The 15,998-nt window shown below is 43.5% G+C and overlaps 1 protein-coding gene across 3 annotated transcripts in view; it reads right to left on the reverse strand.

Moving 5' to 3' along the window:
• Nucleotides 1-15,998, reverse strand: part of bsna (bassoon presynaptic cytomatrix protein a) — a 105,132-nt gene that overhangs the window by 8,098 nt on the left and 81,036 nt on the right. Inside the window, exons 8-15 of one of the 3 annotated variants that reach the window (XM_047570343.1) lie at nucleotides 12,514-15,022; nucleotides 11,131-11,631; nucleotides 9,908-10,248; nucleotides 7,034-7,127; nucleotides 5,673-5,804; nucleotides 5,178-5,233; nucleotides 3,976-4,129; nucleotides 2,301-2,381 (exon numbers count right to left, since the gene is read on the reverse strand). In XM_047570343.1, the coding sequence (XP_047426299.1) occupies nucleotides 5,193-5,233; nucleotides 5,673-5,804; nucleotides 7,034-7,127; nucleotides 9,908-10,248; nucleotides 11,131-11,631; nucleotides 12,514-15,022 (3,618 nt within the window). In that variant the 3' untranslated portion in view covers nucleotides 2,301-2,381; nucleotides 3,976-4,129; nucleotides 5,178-5,192. Of the gene's footprint in view, nucleotides 1-2,300; nucleotides 2,382-3,975; nucleotides 4,130-5,177; nucleotides 5,234-5,672; nucleotides 5,805-7,033; nucleotides 7,128-9,907; nucleotides 10,249-11,130; nucleotides 11,695-12,513; nucleotides 15,023-15,998 lie in introns of all 3 variants that reach the window. The other 2 variants (XM_047570507.1, XM_047570426.1) reach the window with 2 other exon arrangements.

A 15,998-nucleotide genomic window follows, 5' to 3' on the forward strand; every position in this document is an offset into this window, starting at 1 on the left:
AAGCCATATTTTACCAAGGACATAAAGGAAGATTAATGAATCCTCTTTCCTGCGCCCGCATGCCATTTATCAGTGCACAAAATCACATCTTTTATAATTTGGTGTGAAAGAAAACTAACACTCAAGCTGAACTGGAAGATTAAAAGTGAGTCAAGCCCAATCAGTGTGTGACCATCCTAATGCTCCTCTGGATGAATGAATGAATTCCTGCAGCCTTTGAGGAAACCTTCCCAGAGAAGAATAACGCATGAATACACATAGTTTGAGTTTGAGTCCACATAGTGTCACATACTAGCAGAGAGAGTGAGATGTTTTTTTTTTTTTTTTTTTGCAATGGAAGGGCTTAAAGTAGGAATGACAGACAAAGGGCAGAAAGGACAGAATGCATGCAGAAGAAGAACAAAAGAGGAGAAAAAACATTTGACAGAGGGAGTTGGGAGAAACCCATGTAGAGAGAGGTCCCTACACAGCAGTCACATGAGGCAATTAGTCAGTTCATGGCCGCACAGCCCACAAACACACATGGTCCAGGCTCAGTATTATCCTTGATGGCACATATGCAACGCTGTGCTCACTCCCCGATACAGCTACATCACCACCTGCTCATCTCCCCATGGTGCATCAAAAGCCTCACAACACACTGCGCCAAGGCAGAGGGCTTCACTTCCACTGAGAAAAAATATGAACAGATTTTCTGACCATTGCTGCCTCAACTCACATAAGACACATCTGCACCTAAAGCCACGAGCCATGCAATCCTCTTCAGACGTGTCTCCTAAGGATTAGTCACACATGACCACTTTACATTAAATCACTCCTAAGGTGTGAAATATACACAGATCAGTCATAACATTATGACCACCTTTCGATTATTGTGTAGGTCTCTCTTACACTTTCAAAACAGTTGTGAGTCATCAGAGAATGGACGTGAGCCTTATGAGGGTTCTCCTGTGGTGTCTGGAAAACAATGTTGTTAGTGGGGGCCTTTGGATCATCTCGCAGTCTTGTGACTGGATTGTCACAAGATGGTCAATGATATTCACGTCGCCTGTCAGTGGGTTTAATGTTGTGGCTTGGTCAGTGTAGCATTACATTAACTTATTCAAATGAATTCACCATGCATGCACAATGCATGGTGAATTCATTCACACACTAGAGAACAAACCGAAGAACTCAGTCACTCTTCTAGGTTCACTTATTGCATTAGTGAACAGACCTGATTTCATATTTTTACCCATTTCCACGTCTGCATCCAATTTTACAACGTTACTGGTCACAGCTTCTTTCACAAACATACTGTGTCACTGTGCAGTGGCAATGACACATGACACAGACAATATGGGGTCAAATTTAATTGGATTCTGATGATGTTGTACATTACATCATTACAAATCCACTTTCATTTATTTCATTTTGAATTTAGTTTGCCTCAGTGGTTTATATTTATGCCTTAAGGTGTTCAGCTGTTCGTCACACCTCCAAAATAATTCTGTGACGTTGCCATCAATGCGAAAATAAATAGATTCACAGATGTTCCTTGAACATTATTAGATTTTCAAGATGAAGTCCAGCCAAACGAAACTAATCATATAACCAGTCAAACATCTTTGTGAGGCTCAGAGTTTCACGATGAATCAAACGAACACTGATGCCTGTTTGGTTTATTCGGTTCATCATGAGACTAAATGAGCTACAAACCTATTTGGACGTTTTTATTTCATTGTGATTTCATAACTCACTCCCACTCTTTTGACTCAAGACCAACTTTTGCCGATTCATTTCTGGACTAGCTGACTGCAGGAAGTTTCAGACATACACTGTAAAAACAACAGCAGCAAAAATGCAAAAGCAGCAACAACACTGGCTTCAGGCTGCTGGAGGAACAAATAACAGGCAGCTTGTCTCTGCGTGACAAAAACTGAGATATGGAGATGGAGAGTCACAGACAAACACATGTCCTGCAGACAACGTGATCAGCTCAGAGTGTAAGAATTCTTTCTTAGGGGAAAGATTAAGGTCTAGTTTTTCATCCAGTGTGCAAACAATTTGTCACCCATGCTGCAGAGAACAGTGTTAAAACTGAAATAAAAAGTCATTGTGGGTTAACATTTACATTAACATACATGCATTTGAAATCAGTACAACACTAGATCTTTGTGTCCCATGATGCTCTCTGTACATTTTGGATGCCTCATCCTCCTAAACAGAATGTCCTCAAGAGTAGGTAAAGTGCAGCAGAGAATATCTAAAACGTTTCTCAGTATGGTTTTGTAGAGGTGGAACGGTTAAAGGTAACTTACTGTCTGGCCTGCCAGAGAAAGCAGCATGTATGTGCTCAGGCCTGAGACATGAAGCATCCAGATGATTCCAGTCCTTGTTGGCTGAAAGAGGAAAAAACATTAGCATTTTCCTATTTATTATGGTCTAGGTCTGTCTGGGGATTGTTCACGAGTGAATGGAAAATTAAAGGAACATACCCCCAAAACTAAAGTTTCCAACAACATCCCCACTACAGCAGCCTTCACACACCTAACTCCTACAGCAGTCACTTTCAGTAACCATCCAGGTTAAAAAAGACAATATGCTCCTGATGAGACGACCTATTGTGGCCTGGGGTATCTCCTCCCAGATCTGGACCAGGGCAGCACTGAGCTACTGAACAGTCTAAGGTGCAGCCTGGCACCACTGGGTGGTCCGATGATGCTTCAGAGGTGTTCTACTGGATTTAGGTCAGATGTGCATGGGGTCAAGTCAATGGTATTAATTGCTTCATCCTCCAGGAACTGTCTGCATACTCTTGGCTATAATGAAACCTGTGCACCAAAGGATCTGACAGTGGGTCTAAGGAATCATTAATTTTATGACCACTGAATAAAACACTTGCACTCTTGCATTTGAATGTCTGTCCCACCCATACGTCTGTGTTTCACTAGTGGAAGTAATGCAGAAGGATGGGTGGTTCCTGTTCAGGTCATTGAATATGACCAGTCATGACCAACACACTGGGCTTTTAACAATGGGGGCATCTGTTTCTACAGGAAACATATAAATAAACCTGTAAATACAGATACAGATAGCACAAGAGAACTAAATAAACCAGTGATAAGCTATGTGTGATAGAAACCACACTTATGTGTCATTTACTGTGTCCCCTGCATCTGTTAGCCACATACTGATACAAGTTACACGGAAATCAAAATATTAGTACACTACACAGTGTGTGTGGACATTAAATGTCAACTATTTCCCACTTAAGTCATTGTCCATGTCTTTCTTACGTGTGGTGTCCTTATGAGGGTTACCAGAATGCACCATTAGTTTTCTAACACCATAAGGTCACACTGGGTATAATAGTAATTTCTCATGCACTATTAGGGCTGACGAATGATTTGAGTTGTGATTAAAATGGGAATTAGTATAATTGATTTTTCTGAGACGCCTAACGCAGCTGACTTGAAGGGTAATGATACAGAAGCAACCTCAAACATAGACACATGCATGACGAGGCCAACTCATTTCTATGGTTCAAGGAAAGTAAAAACTGAATGTGGATGGGTTTCCATTGTTGATGCGTGCTCCTTTCAAACAGCCAACTTGTTTGTTACGTATGACTCATATATTTATGAGCATTATATTGATCCAGATACTTTTGCAACTAAACATGCGGCTCAGTCACAGCAGCTGATTTTAGTGATCATTCCCACTGACTGATGGTGAGTTACTTACACCAGGGAATGGAAACCTGCAGATTGTTGACATGCAGTTCTCCACTGAAGCACTGTAACATTTCAGTAATTTGCAGGTTGCACTCAATTCACTTCAGTTTTCTTTATATAGTGTCAATAACAATCCAGAGCCACTTTCCAGAAACCAAAGCCTGAAACCTCCAGGGCAAGGACTAAAGTGAAGATGGCAAGAAAACCCTTTTTAACAGGAGGAAACCTTGAGCAGATAGAACACACTCCGAGTACTCACCAGTGTGCTCAGCTCTCCTCTCCGTTCCCCTCTCTCCTTCCTCTATCTCTCTCTTCCAGTAAAAAAAAAAAGCAAGGGGATGTCTGCAGGTTTTTCTGGTACGAAGCCTCAAGTCATTGTTGTTGTTTTTATTTATTTATTTATTTTCATAGTCCTGCAAATGCAAGAAAAATGTTTTTAATTTCAAAAACCAGGACATTCATTTACAATCAAACACAACAGGACGATGTCATAAAAAATGAAGTGCTCTCGTCTGAAGTGCATTAGTGTGACAGGGTACTCGAATGTTCAAAGCTGTGTTAATTCTGATTTTTACATACCGTTTAGAGCACAGACTCAGTGATTAAACATTTAATGTGGATGGCTGTGTAAGGGCCTGCTTGTCACCGTCTTATTTATTTTTCATTGTTCTGGGATTTTAAAAAGTTAAAGTGTAAGACCTGTGTCTGCTTTTATGTTTGAAGTCCAGCCTCAAGTGAATTAAACCCACAGAAGTCACATCCAGATCAATAACCTCAGATCTATAGTAGCAAGCACACTCTACTGTATGTGCATCCAACAAGTTGTCTGTGACGTTCGGCTGAATGCCGACTGGGTGAACACACGACCTGTTTGAGAGTTTCTGTGCCACAGTAGGAATGAGTTATATTATCAGCCTGCACATGCAGCGCAGCTAGCGCGACAAAACAAAACAGAGAAGAACACACTAAGACATTAACACACCACTTTAGAACGCGCTGCCTGCTCTAAACCACTTTAAGCCGCCCACTCTCTCCTGCCTACAAGAGCACACAAAACGCACTGTAGCTATCTGTCAACATCCCAGTAGACTTTGAACTAGCAGCATGTCACAGATTTATTTTTAAACTGACTGTTTTAGATGGTTACTGAAGAAAGACAGAAATGTGTTCATTTCTTTGTACATGAGTCATTGACCAGGGAGTACTCCTGTTTTATTCACATCATGTCAGTATGTCTCTATGTGGACAATAAATCAAAGTGAGTTCATTTGCAAAATCCTCTCTACAAACTGCTTGAAAGAAAAGGTACAAACTCTATGGTAAGATAAATGAAGAAAAAAAATCAAGATCATCCAGTTTCCTAGTTACGATGTGTTTTTAATTCTAGTTATCATCTATTGTAAAACCCACATGTCTGACTTTGAGGTGTATAGGAGCAAGCAAAGAAAAAAGAATACATACCTTAATCTTAGCACCTCAGAACAAAGAGGTGAACTTCTTGCCAAAACCGGAGATAGCTGGAAGACAAAAACAGGTCAAGTATATGTCCAAAAACTGGATTCAAATCAGAAAGTAAATGTCAACACCCTCATACGGACAAAATGACTTCAACAACCAGAGCTATGACCTCCGTATGTTTAAGCTCCTCAGCACGATCTGTTTCTGCTAACAGTTATCTCACTGATCTAATGAATGAAGAGGCCTCTGGAATGATCCCTATATATATGCCTTTATAATTCTCGGATTGATTGTCCAGTAAGAAATGTCACTTCAAACTGAGGTCTAAAGGTCTCTTGAATCCTTAAGCCTATTCAGGATCTATTAGTGGCTTATCATCAAGGTGGAGCAGTGCTATCTATAGCTCGAATGACTTGTGCTATATATTTTTGTGTGTTTTTCGTTAGATTACAGCCAGATGGCTTTTTAAGTGGTGGGGTTGCTTTTTGGCGGCTGTACCTTCTCCCAGTTTGCCGGCCTGCTCAGCGGCTCCTCCAGGCAGGATCTTAGAAAACATGCCTTCTCCCTCCATGCCGGGCTGACCTGCCGCTGCACTGCCAATACCTCCAGGTCTGGGAGCTGCCTTGGAGCCTGGGCAGAAAAACAGAAAGAGGAAAAGGGAAAGGAGGATGAAGGGATAGAGGACGGAAAACATCGATCCAGTGCAGAATATGAAACGGCGTCACTGTAGGTGTAATATTCCTAAGGTTCATCTGTTCCATGTTCATTTCTGTTGTTCAAATCTGAAGATTTGTTTGCTTTCCAGCAGTTTATTGCCCTTTTTAGTCATTAGCTGCTTGGATCAACATACACAGGCTTCCTGTTTGCTGATCTACAGCTCGACTTCATCCTGTCACCAGCTGACCAGCAGACTGAAAGCTACTTGTCTCGGTGTCAAAGAAGAATGATGAAATTACTGTTCCCCCTTGTAACTGGAACCAGTGATTTGTTTGGTATTGATTGATAGTATTCAGTTGTCCATTGTTCAGTCCATCAGTTGTCAAAATAGTTGTTCCTTGTCCTGGAGTATTATGTCACTGTAAGTGTACAGTCTATTACTGTTGGTAAAATGGTGTCACACCACTGTGAGGTTTTGCCTCATTCTCATTTTTGGTCTCATGACTTCCTGTTTTATTTTGAAAAGTAACTCTTCTCTTGTTTCAGGTCACTTGCCCTTCCCTCATGTGTCACCTGTCTGTCTTCCCTGACCTCTGATTGTTTCCACTGGTTCCCCATTACCTGTGTCTCCGCTGTCCTGTGCTAGAGTGTTTCGTCCTGTCGTGAACCTCAGCCCTTCTGCCAAGTCTGTTCACACTGCCTTTATTTCTTTTTGCCTCCTTGTTCGTGAGTTTTGTTTGGTATTTTCTAGTTTTTGTATGTTAGTTAATGTTAATTTCCACAGCCCTTTTTGTTTAGTTCCTTCAGGAGTGATGATTTATTTTTGGTCAATAATGTTGACATTAATCTTTCTCCACATCTGAGTGCCGTCCTCACAAATGGGACAAAAAACACTATCGACCAATTACTTTTGTTTAAGTATTAAACTGTGCTCTGCAGGGTTTCCTTCCCACCACTTGTTTAGTACAACAGTCTAACTACTAAAGAAACTGTCTACTTCATCTCCTCACTAACTCAGTATGTAGAGACTTGGCACATTCAGGCTGATTTGCTGCCATGAAGTGAAACCCCTTCTGTGTGTTTTCCACTGTGGGATTATCTGCAGATTAATCTCAGATTAGATGAAACGGCACAAAGTGGTTACATAATTCAGACACAGTGGGCAGCAGCTGCAAGACGTGGGAGTGGTGGGAGTACAGTACCTATGCCTGTGAGTGGGGGCTGGGCAGCCTTTGAGGCCATGACGGGCGCTGCTTTGGCTCCAATAGCTGTTGCAGGAGGTGTCTCGATCTTGGTCTGCAGAGAGAGCAGGAAAATAAGGGAAAGAGGGAGGTTAACGCACAAAGCTTATCATTTAGAAACACAAACCTGCCAGCATTTTACCCTGTTTCACAATAAAACTGTTGGAAATCGGAAGACAATGAGGGAAAATATTGCATGTATTCACAACGGCAGTGACACACAAACATAAGAGAGATGTTGGCTTCGTCTGTGTTTACTCAAAACCTGAATGAGTGTGAGACACCAAGAGATAAGAGAGGAGGAGAAGAAGACTGAAAAAAAGATAAGAGACTCAGAAACAGACAGAAGATGGCAAAGAAAGCTGCTCTCTTACTTTGTTGTGACAGCTGAGTGAATGATGGGTGTCAACTTTTTCAAATGTCAATCTGAGTATTCCTTTTGAAAAAGCTGAGCTCCCTTGTGCTCAGAAGTTCATTCATGAACTGAGCTCGGATCTGATTCGTTTAACTACTATGTGAAAGCTGCTGCTTGTACAGAAATACATATATTTAGACACTGTGACAGTCACACTTAAGTGATTTCTCTGATCCAGAATTCTTATGCCAATATACAGTCTATTTAGGTGAATTTTTAAATTTAAACCCAAAACAAATAGCAAAGCTAGAAGGGTGAAAACCTGTGGGTCATCTAATGACCTCTTGAATATAGCTTCAAAATCCCCATAGACCTTTGTGCTAAACTTTTGTTTGTTTGTTTACTTGCTGGTTCACTTTCTGCTTCCTGGCAACTGAAACTTTTAACCTCCTTGGTTAACCTTTCCTCAATGTGTTCCATCTTTATTGATCCAAAACAATCAATTCGGAAATTGCAGAGATGAAAAAGAAGAGGAAACACACACATTACCAAGCAGAACAATCACAGCTCTTGAGGTCCACAACACATAGTTTCATTTCTGGGGAGGTGCATGTCAAGCTACAGTGTTAGGGTCTGTACAGGGTCTGGGTTGTCGTCGTAGCTACAATGTCACATTTCCGCAGATACATGAACCACCATTCATGTTAGGTGGGAGTTAGGTGTAGTGAGACACTGCAACATGGCGATGACCAGGACCAGGACATTGAACTCTCCTATGAGTGATTTTCCCCTTTAAATACAAACTTAATGGAGAAGTCAACCTTACAAACGTGGCAGTGACTGACTGATCTTTCATACCACACTGTATATGGATGATATTTGTCCTATGAGAAAAAAATCATTTGAAATAATTTGCATTTGCATCCATTATTGTAGGTCAGTTCCTGCTGTTGAGCAACATCCTCTGCTGTGTTTATCATTCAAATCTGCATTTATTGTTGGTATCCCAATAATAAAAATTATTTTGTTAATTTAGTTGATTGATTGCTTTGACTCCCTGTGAACATTTATATATGTTGCTATCTTACATCTTTGTCTCATGTCTTCTCTCTGTCTGAGTGGACTGGTTTGGAAATGTTGAGATTTGCTGTGTCACTGTGAGCTGGTTAGAGTCCCTGTTTTTGTTTATTTTTTATTTCCCAGCTCAATATCTGAGGACTAAACTACTGTGGCTGTAAGAGAGAACAGCTCCAGGAAAGATACAGACCAGACCTTTTTTGATATCCATCATTGTAACAGCAGGGTCTGTCTGAACGCAGGAAATATGGGCTCTGTTTTGATCACTCTCCGTTTTATACTCTTAATTTTTGTCACTCATATGTAAAAAACACCTTAAACAAATCTGAACTGACAGAAATGATGCCAAATAACCATAACCATAATATTCTGTTTGTTTCCCACTGACTTCAATTTAACTGCAGCAAACCCGAGGTGATGCATTATGATGCATGATGCAGCTCCCAGCATTTCATTATTTACAGCCATTTAATCCATTTTTTTTAATTACACAATGGACTCAACATAAGAGTGTAAGTGAATGAGTTTGCAGACAGAATAATAATCATAGGACAAATTCTATTTACTGTTTATGGTTTCCGGTCAGAGCTTTCAGAATGATTTCCAAGGCCAGTTCCTGCATAATTTCATATCAGACCATATGAATAATTTCCTTCCTCCTGATAGTACAACAAGGCAGCAATATGAAAATCCAGAGCTACTCAGTAGTGGAGGCACATCATAAATACTGTAGTAAGCAATAACTGGCATAGCGACAGTGACTTCAAGAACTTTGAACACCTCCATATATAAATTAAAGACAATCTTTGAGTGGTCTTATGTTGTTTTGTGAAAGTCAGATTTTTACACTCCAACTGGAAAAATTGATTAACATGGATTTATGATTAGGGAGTAAATGCAGGGTGAGAAAAGATTTTTCCAGGGGGACTTTTTGAGTGCCAATTTCTGCAGCGTCTAGCAGACAGTGAATCAGCCACATTGAGTTATCAGCTGCCTCTGTGTTAATCACAGTGTTAGATAAGGCCTGCCAGCGGAGGCACTGCAGTATTTCTATAAGTGTATCTGAACTGGTGGGAGAGATGAAAGGGACGAATGTGAAGAAAGGCTATAAGATAGAATAAGTTTTATGAGAGGGAAGCGAACTGGTTTGTTACATTAACACATCATAAAGACATTTTTGTCACAATATTAAATGATTTCTTACAGTGGGCGACCTCGGGAAATGCAAAATCAAGTTTGTTACCTCAAGCCATAGCATTTTCTAAAATACTAAGAGAAAAGGGTGTGCAAATGAGAGGTATATGTTAGTACTGAAGGAAAATGCACTAGCAGAGGAAGTATGCACAAGTACAGGATATACCATGCTCTGCTGAAAGAGTCACTTTCTCTCTCTTTGTACTCACCATGTTGGATGGTGTGGTTCCTGTTGGACCTGTCTGTCTGGTCTGGCCCATGGGTCCACCTGCCGGTCCCATCTGCCCGGGCTTAGCCTGGCCTTGGCCCATGCCCATTCCCATACCCATGGCTTGTCCTGAGGCTGGGGGTTGCTGCTGAGGGCCCATGTTTGTTGTGACACCGGGCTGTCCTGGCCTGGCTGCTGAAGTCTGGGCTTGCTGTTGTAGCTGAGTCCTTTGTCCTGGAGGTCCGTCTGTCAGGGAGCCAGGACCACCCTGTCGACCTGATCCTGTGGGCCCCACAGCGGAGCCCTGACCCCGGGCAGAGCTGCTGCCTGATCTGGAGGAGCCTGGATGTAGGTAGGAAGGTGTGTTTATTGTTTTAAATTTGACTCAATGAAATTAATATGGCATTGTCACATTGTTTCACTTTGTAAACCTCAGAGGCTTTAAATGGTATAAAGGTTCATTAATTGCCAGCACACAAGAATATGTGCCAAAGGAATTCAGTCAAATCACCTGCAACCTTTGCTTTGTCTCTAACCAAGTTCTGCTTTTATAAATCTAATTTTTCTGATCGAGGATACCAGTATTTAAACATTTAATTTTTATTACTATGACATTTCGATTTCGTATTACTTTGCACACAATATGACTTGACAGGAGAAGCAATGACATGCAATGAAGGATTTGAGCAAGGATCCAACTGGTGATTTAATGAGTACACTACTACGCACACAGCCATAGTGCTGCTTTCACGCAAATATTTCCTTAGAATGTGTACTTGCTATAGTTAAACACTGCTGATCCACGAGGTGACAGTTGATTGTGAAAGAGTATCAAACTCAGTCTTAACGACAGGGACTATTAAGTATTTGGGACTCCGATCTAAATAATTTAAAAAAAAAAAGAAAAAAAAGAGAGGGATCAAATCCAAGGATCACCGCCTATTATTACTGCAATCATTTCAGAGTCTGCTATAGTTTACAAAATATAATTTGTGTTTGTGTGATACATTCACAAACTTCTCACTTTTAAATTTCACCTTCTTTTTCAAGCATTTCACTTATGGTCTAATTTATCCAATTTGATACCCTGATGTGTACACACAAGTAAAAAAGAATATCATGAGGGCAATATCACATGCAGTTAGTTCAGTGTGTGTGCTCTCCCTGCCTACTATACATATCATGTAAGATTTCACGTTAGGTGTAAATGTGCATTGTATGTACCTGGTGGTTGACCCTGCATGTCTACTTGCCCCTGGGACTTGCTGCGTGAGGACCTGTGTGGGTCCCCCTGTCTAGATGAGCGCTGGCCGTGATGGTGTCCAGATGGATCCCGTGAGTAGTCCGAAGAGTGGTACCCTCCAGACCTTGACTCACCGCGCCTTCCAGAAGATGAAGACCGGCCTGAAGGGTCGTGCCGCATAGCTGGGTCTTTGGGGTGACCCTTAGATGACCTTGAGGCCCTGGGCTCATCTGAATGACGTGATGAGGCCGAGTGCCGGCTAGAACTGCCATGATGTCTGTGGTCACGGGATGACGAGTGTCGTCCTCCATGGCCATACTCATCCTGGGGCCACAGGTCCTCTTCAGGAGGCTCATCATAGTCGTGGTAGGTGTGTTTGACTCCGTGACGACTCCTCCCAGATGAGTGGCTGCTGCCGTAGTGTCGAGAACTGGACCGTGGCTTTTCAAACCAGTCTGTCTCTTCTTGGCCCAGATGGTAGGCTTTGGAAACCGAGAGCAGATCACAGTCAATCTCCATGTCGTTTGGAGACAGCGGCATGCAGGCTGAAAGAAGGAGGAAGACGGGAAGAAGAAGACCGACCGCATGCAAAAGAAAAGGGTAGGTGGGGGAAGACACAGAAAGAAAGGAAGAAAATAAAAATAAACCTTTTATAACCATGCAGTATACACTTCACATGTCGGCTTCACACAATACAAGACCATATAAACAGCATAAAATAGACACTGCAAAACTGTCTGTCCTGGCAGCTGTTATTATGCTCAAGTTTCAAAGTTAAAGCCAGTGACATTAAATAAAGTTTCACACCTATGCTTTTAACAAATGCCTTGCCAAACCATTTGAATGTTCTTCCTGTTATATTGCTTTAATGAATATGAATACAATGCCTATTTAAAGATTCATTTTGAATATATCACCTTTTATGAGAAACAGTTTTGCAGTGCAGACATACATTTCATACATCGAAACACATATAACAAAACATCAGTGCCAAGACAATTAAAAACAAGACCCTGTAAAAAGAATGCATCTGTGTCGTGCAAAGACCTTTCAAGTGAATCAGATTGTGGCGAATGACGAAAACGACCACGCCGAAGAACCATGCGAGTATCGAACAGACAGACGACTGGACGAACAGGCGGAAGGACGGACAGGCAGGCAGACAGACAGACAGCAGTCCACTGATAAGAGAGCTCCAAGTGACTCTCAGGAAGAAGAAAACATCAGCATGCAACAGCTATCTCTGGCTCTTTTTTCTTTCTCTTGACTAAACCTAGCCTCTGGGTGGGTGGGGGACGTTTATATAAATGGTGGGGGCAGTAGTAGATAGTGAGACTGTGTGGGCATTTAATTCCCACAATTACCTTCACTGTCTGACACAGCACAATGATAATCGTCAATAATGTATGTGTCATCCGATTTGTAGACATGCGTCCTGGGAAGGTCCCTTATGTGGTCTTGAACGTCGGGCAGCGAGTGGCTGGAACCATATTGGCCATAATAGTAATGATATTTACTGCTGCGATTGTCATATGGGTCGGGACCTAAGCTCGATGATCGCCCAGAACCCATGAACCTCCCCAAGGGACTGAGTGGGCTCTCCTCTTCAGAGTACTGGCGAGTTGGGTGGCGCCCCCTGCTGTAGCCAGATCGATAGGAGCGATCGTCCCTCTCATAGGATCGGCTGCGATACCCAGAGTAGTCCCTGGCTGAAATCTTGTCCATGCCATAGCCAGTGGAACGGGACCGGCCAGTGGAGGTATAGTAAATTCGATCGTCCTCCTCCATCATCATACCATAGCTTCGACTATTATGAGAGATGCCACTGCCGCCGTCGTAAGAAGTCCTCTTAAAGCCATAATCCTCAATCAGCTGGCGCCCTCGAATGTGGGAGGAGGGATAAGTCCCACCTGTCACTGAGGAATAGGAGGCCAGGTCTGCCTCCACATCCCGAGCCTCCTCAATGGGAGAAAACTTGGAGATTTTTTGCTCCATACTCCCCAGTTTCCTGTGCTTGCTGCGCTTGGTAGACATGACAGCAGGAGCCAGAAGGCTTCTGGATGACGACAAAGGTTTCTGTACCCCAGTGCGGAGGCTGCCATATTTGTAGTCGTAGTCATAGTAATAGGGGGATCCCCCACCCATGCTAGAGCTCACGCTGCTGCTGCTGCCCCCTAGAGGTCCGTGCCTGTAGCTGCTCTTACCCCTGCCATGGTGGTCGTACAGCTCTTCCTGCATCGCTGCTTCCTCCTCGGGTGCCCGGCCATAAGGGGAGCTGCCAGTTCCCCCACGCGTCGTACTGCCAGTGGTGCTGCTGTGGCCGTGGATGTCGCCCGGGTAACGCCCGCTGCTGCCGTGATGTATCATGTCCCCTGTTGTCGTGCCCAGCCCGTCTTTTGCCGTCAGCTCGCTTACATCATCAATCATCATGTAGTTCCTTGGGATGTTCTGCTCTAAGCCAGGAGCCCCATACATCCCATCTGCTGTGCTGTAGGTGGAAGGACTGTCTACAGAGTGTCCATAGGCATTGGAAACTGTGGAGGTGTACTGTCCATAGGAGCTTGCTGTGGTGGTGGTGTAGCCATAAGTGTTAGCAGTGGTTGTGGTGTACTGGCCATATGAACTAGCTGAGGTTGAGGTATACTGGCCATACGTGCTGGGGGGCATTGTAGAGTACCCACCATAGCCGCTGGACACTGGTGCTGAGCCATAGGGCCCATATGAGCTTGCCATGGTGGTTGTTCCAGTGTACTGACCATATGGTGGGGCTGCACTGGAATAGACAGCATCCTGGGCTGTGGTGGTGACCACAACTGTGGGGTTGCTGATCGTCTCATAGTTAGTGGGCATCTTGTGTTCCAGATCGGCTAATGACGTCTGCCTTGGTCTTCCTGGATGAACTGTAAGAATATCAGCCTGGGGCTGCCCAGGATATGGGGTGGTCTGGCCGGGGTAGGAGGACACAGCGCTGGGATAGGGTGAGCTGTGGGTGGGGTATGGGGGCTGACCGGGTGGAGCAGGCCCAAAACCTGTATGCCCTGGCTGGGGCTGAGGCTGAGGAGCAGCTGGTATCCCCATGTCTGTCTGGGGGTATGGGGGCTGAGTTTGGGGGTAGGTGTGGGAAGGATAGGAAGTTTGAGACTGGTAGGAAGGTCCAGGAGGTGGGGCATGGCTCTGAAGGGGTGTGGGCTGTGGCAGTGCCTGTGACTGTGACACTGTTGGGTAAGGAGGCTGGTTGAATGTTGAGGACTGGTATGGCATACTCGGTTGCTGAGATGGTGCTGCCGGTTGGCTCTGGGGGTACTGACAGGAAAGGAAAGATGAGGTGGGGGGATACTGGGCTGCCGTGTTGAGGTCGCTGGTAAACTGGCTCAGAGGGGCAGTACTTGGCCTAGTTGTCAGTAGTCCATTGGTCTCGTGCGATGCAGCTGCAGCTGCTAAACGTAGATTATTCAACTCACTATCAGACATGTAGTCCCTAGTGTCCCCCATACACCTTAGGTAGGCAATATCTCTTCGCTCCCTCTCCTTGACCAGTGTCTCTTTCCTCTGGTGAATCCCCAGCTCTAGGTATCTCAGCTTAGCATCAATTTCTTTCTCTTCCTCCTCCAGTTCAGCTTGCTGCTTTCTAAGTTTGGTGGACTCTTGCTCAACGGCCTTCAGTTCGTGGGTGAGGTCTTTGAGGAGGCTGGCTTTAGCGGCCAGGCCAGACCTGGAGCTGGGCTTGAGGCTGGGCACGGAGGGCAGGTAGACCTGTTGCAGCGTGGGTGTCATCATGGGCAGGTGAGCTGATGTAACAGTCTCCTCTGGAGGAGGGCTGGGCAGGGTTCGCTTGACCTTGCGGAGTAGTGAGCTCTGTTGTAGGGCTGCCAGCTGGAGAGAGAGAAAGAGAGAGAGGGAGGGAGGGAGGGAGGAGTGGGAGAGTAAGAGAATATGGGAAGGGCAAAGGAGAATGGAGATGGATTGGGGAGGAAAAAGGAATTGGTTGTGACCAATGTATACCATGGTAAAGGAATTTGTGAATATGAAATGGAGGAAGGCAAATAAAACAGGTTGAGGAAAGAGACAGGTTTAATGACAGGAAGGCATGAGCAAAGAAAATGTGGAAGAACAATGGGATATATATATAAAGATGAGAATGAGGAAGGTGGAGTGGCAGCAAGGAATGCAAAGACACACAAGGAGAAAAGGATGGAAAAGAAAGGGGGTATAAAGGGATTTACAGAGAGGGGTGTTGAAGGTGATGGGAAGATAACATGTGATAAACAGATGAAATGAATAGGAGGAAAAAGGAGGAGGAAAACTCAAAAAGAGAAAAAGGTCAAGGAAAAGAAGAAACAAGGAAAGGATGCAACAACAGGGACATACAAGGAAGACAAAGGAGACACACATAGACAAAGAGAGACGAGGACAACGGGAAACAAGAGCGGAGTTTATGTTAGAAGACGTACAAAAACATTAAATTTGCACCCATTTGAAGTTCAATCGGGAACTAATGCCACTGCTGAGTTGCTGCTTTAAGGATCCATTACATTTTTGTGCTACTTAGAGTTTTGACTAAAATATACTGTATAATCTCTAAATAATTAGGAATGACAAGACTAGTGGTAGAGTGAATGTTAAAGTTTCACTGCATTTAGACGGTGGAACTTGGCTTACTTCAAACAGCATTCATGTCCAGAATAACATGATAATTCTTCTGGATTATACATCCTTTCTGGAGGCTGGCTACATGCATTAATGGTCATTGTTCAACAGTAATTTCCATTAGATACATATTTCTACTTATTTTAGATTTCCAAGATTGCTACAATACGGTATACTTGAGGGCTGCAAAAACCAGCCAAGC

This window comes from Mugil cephalus, chromosome 1, assembly GCF_022458985.1.
Source record: "Mugil cephalus isolate CIBA_MC_2020 chromosome 1, CIBA_Mcephalus_1.1, whole genome shotgun sequence".
Lineage (NCBI taxonomy): Eukaryota > Metazoa > Chordata > Actinopteri > Mugiliformes > Mugilidae > Mugil > Mugil cephalus.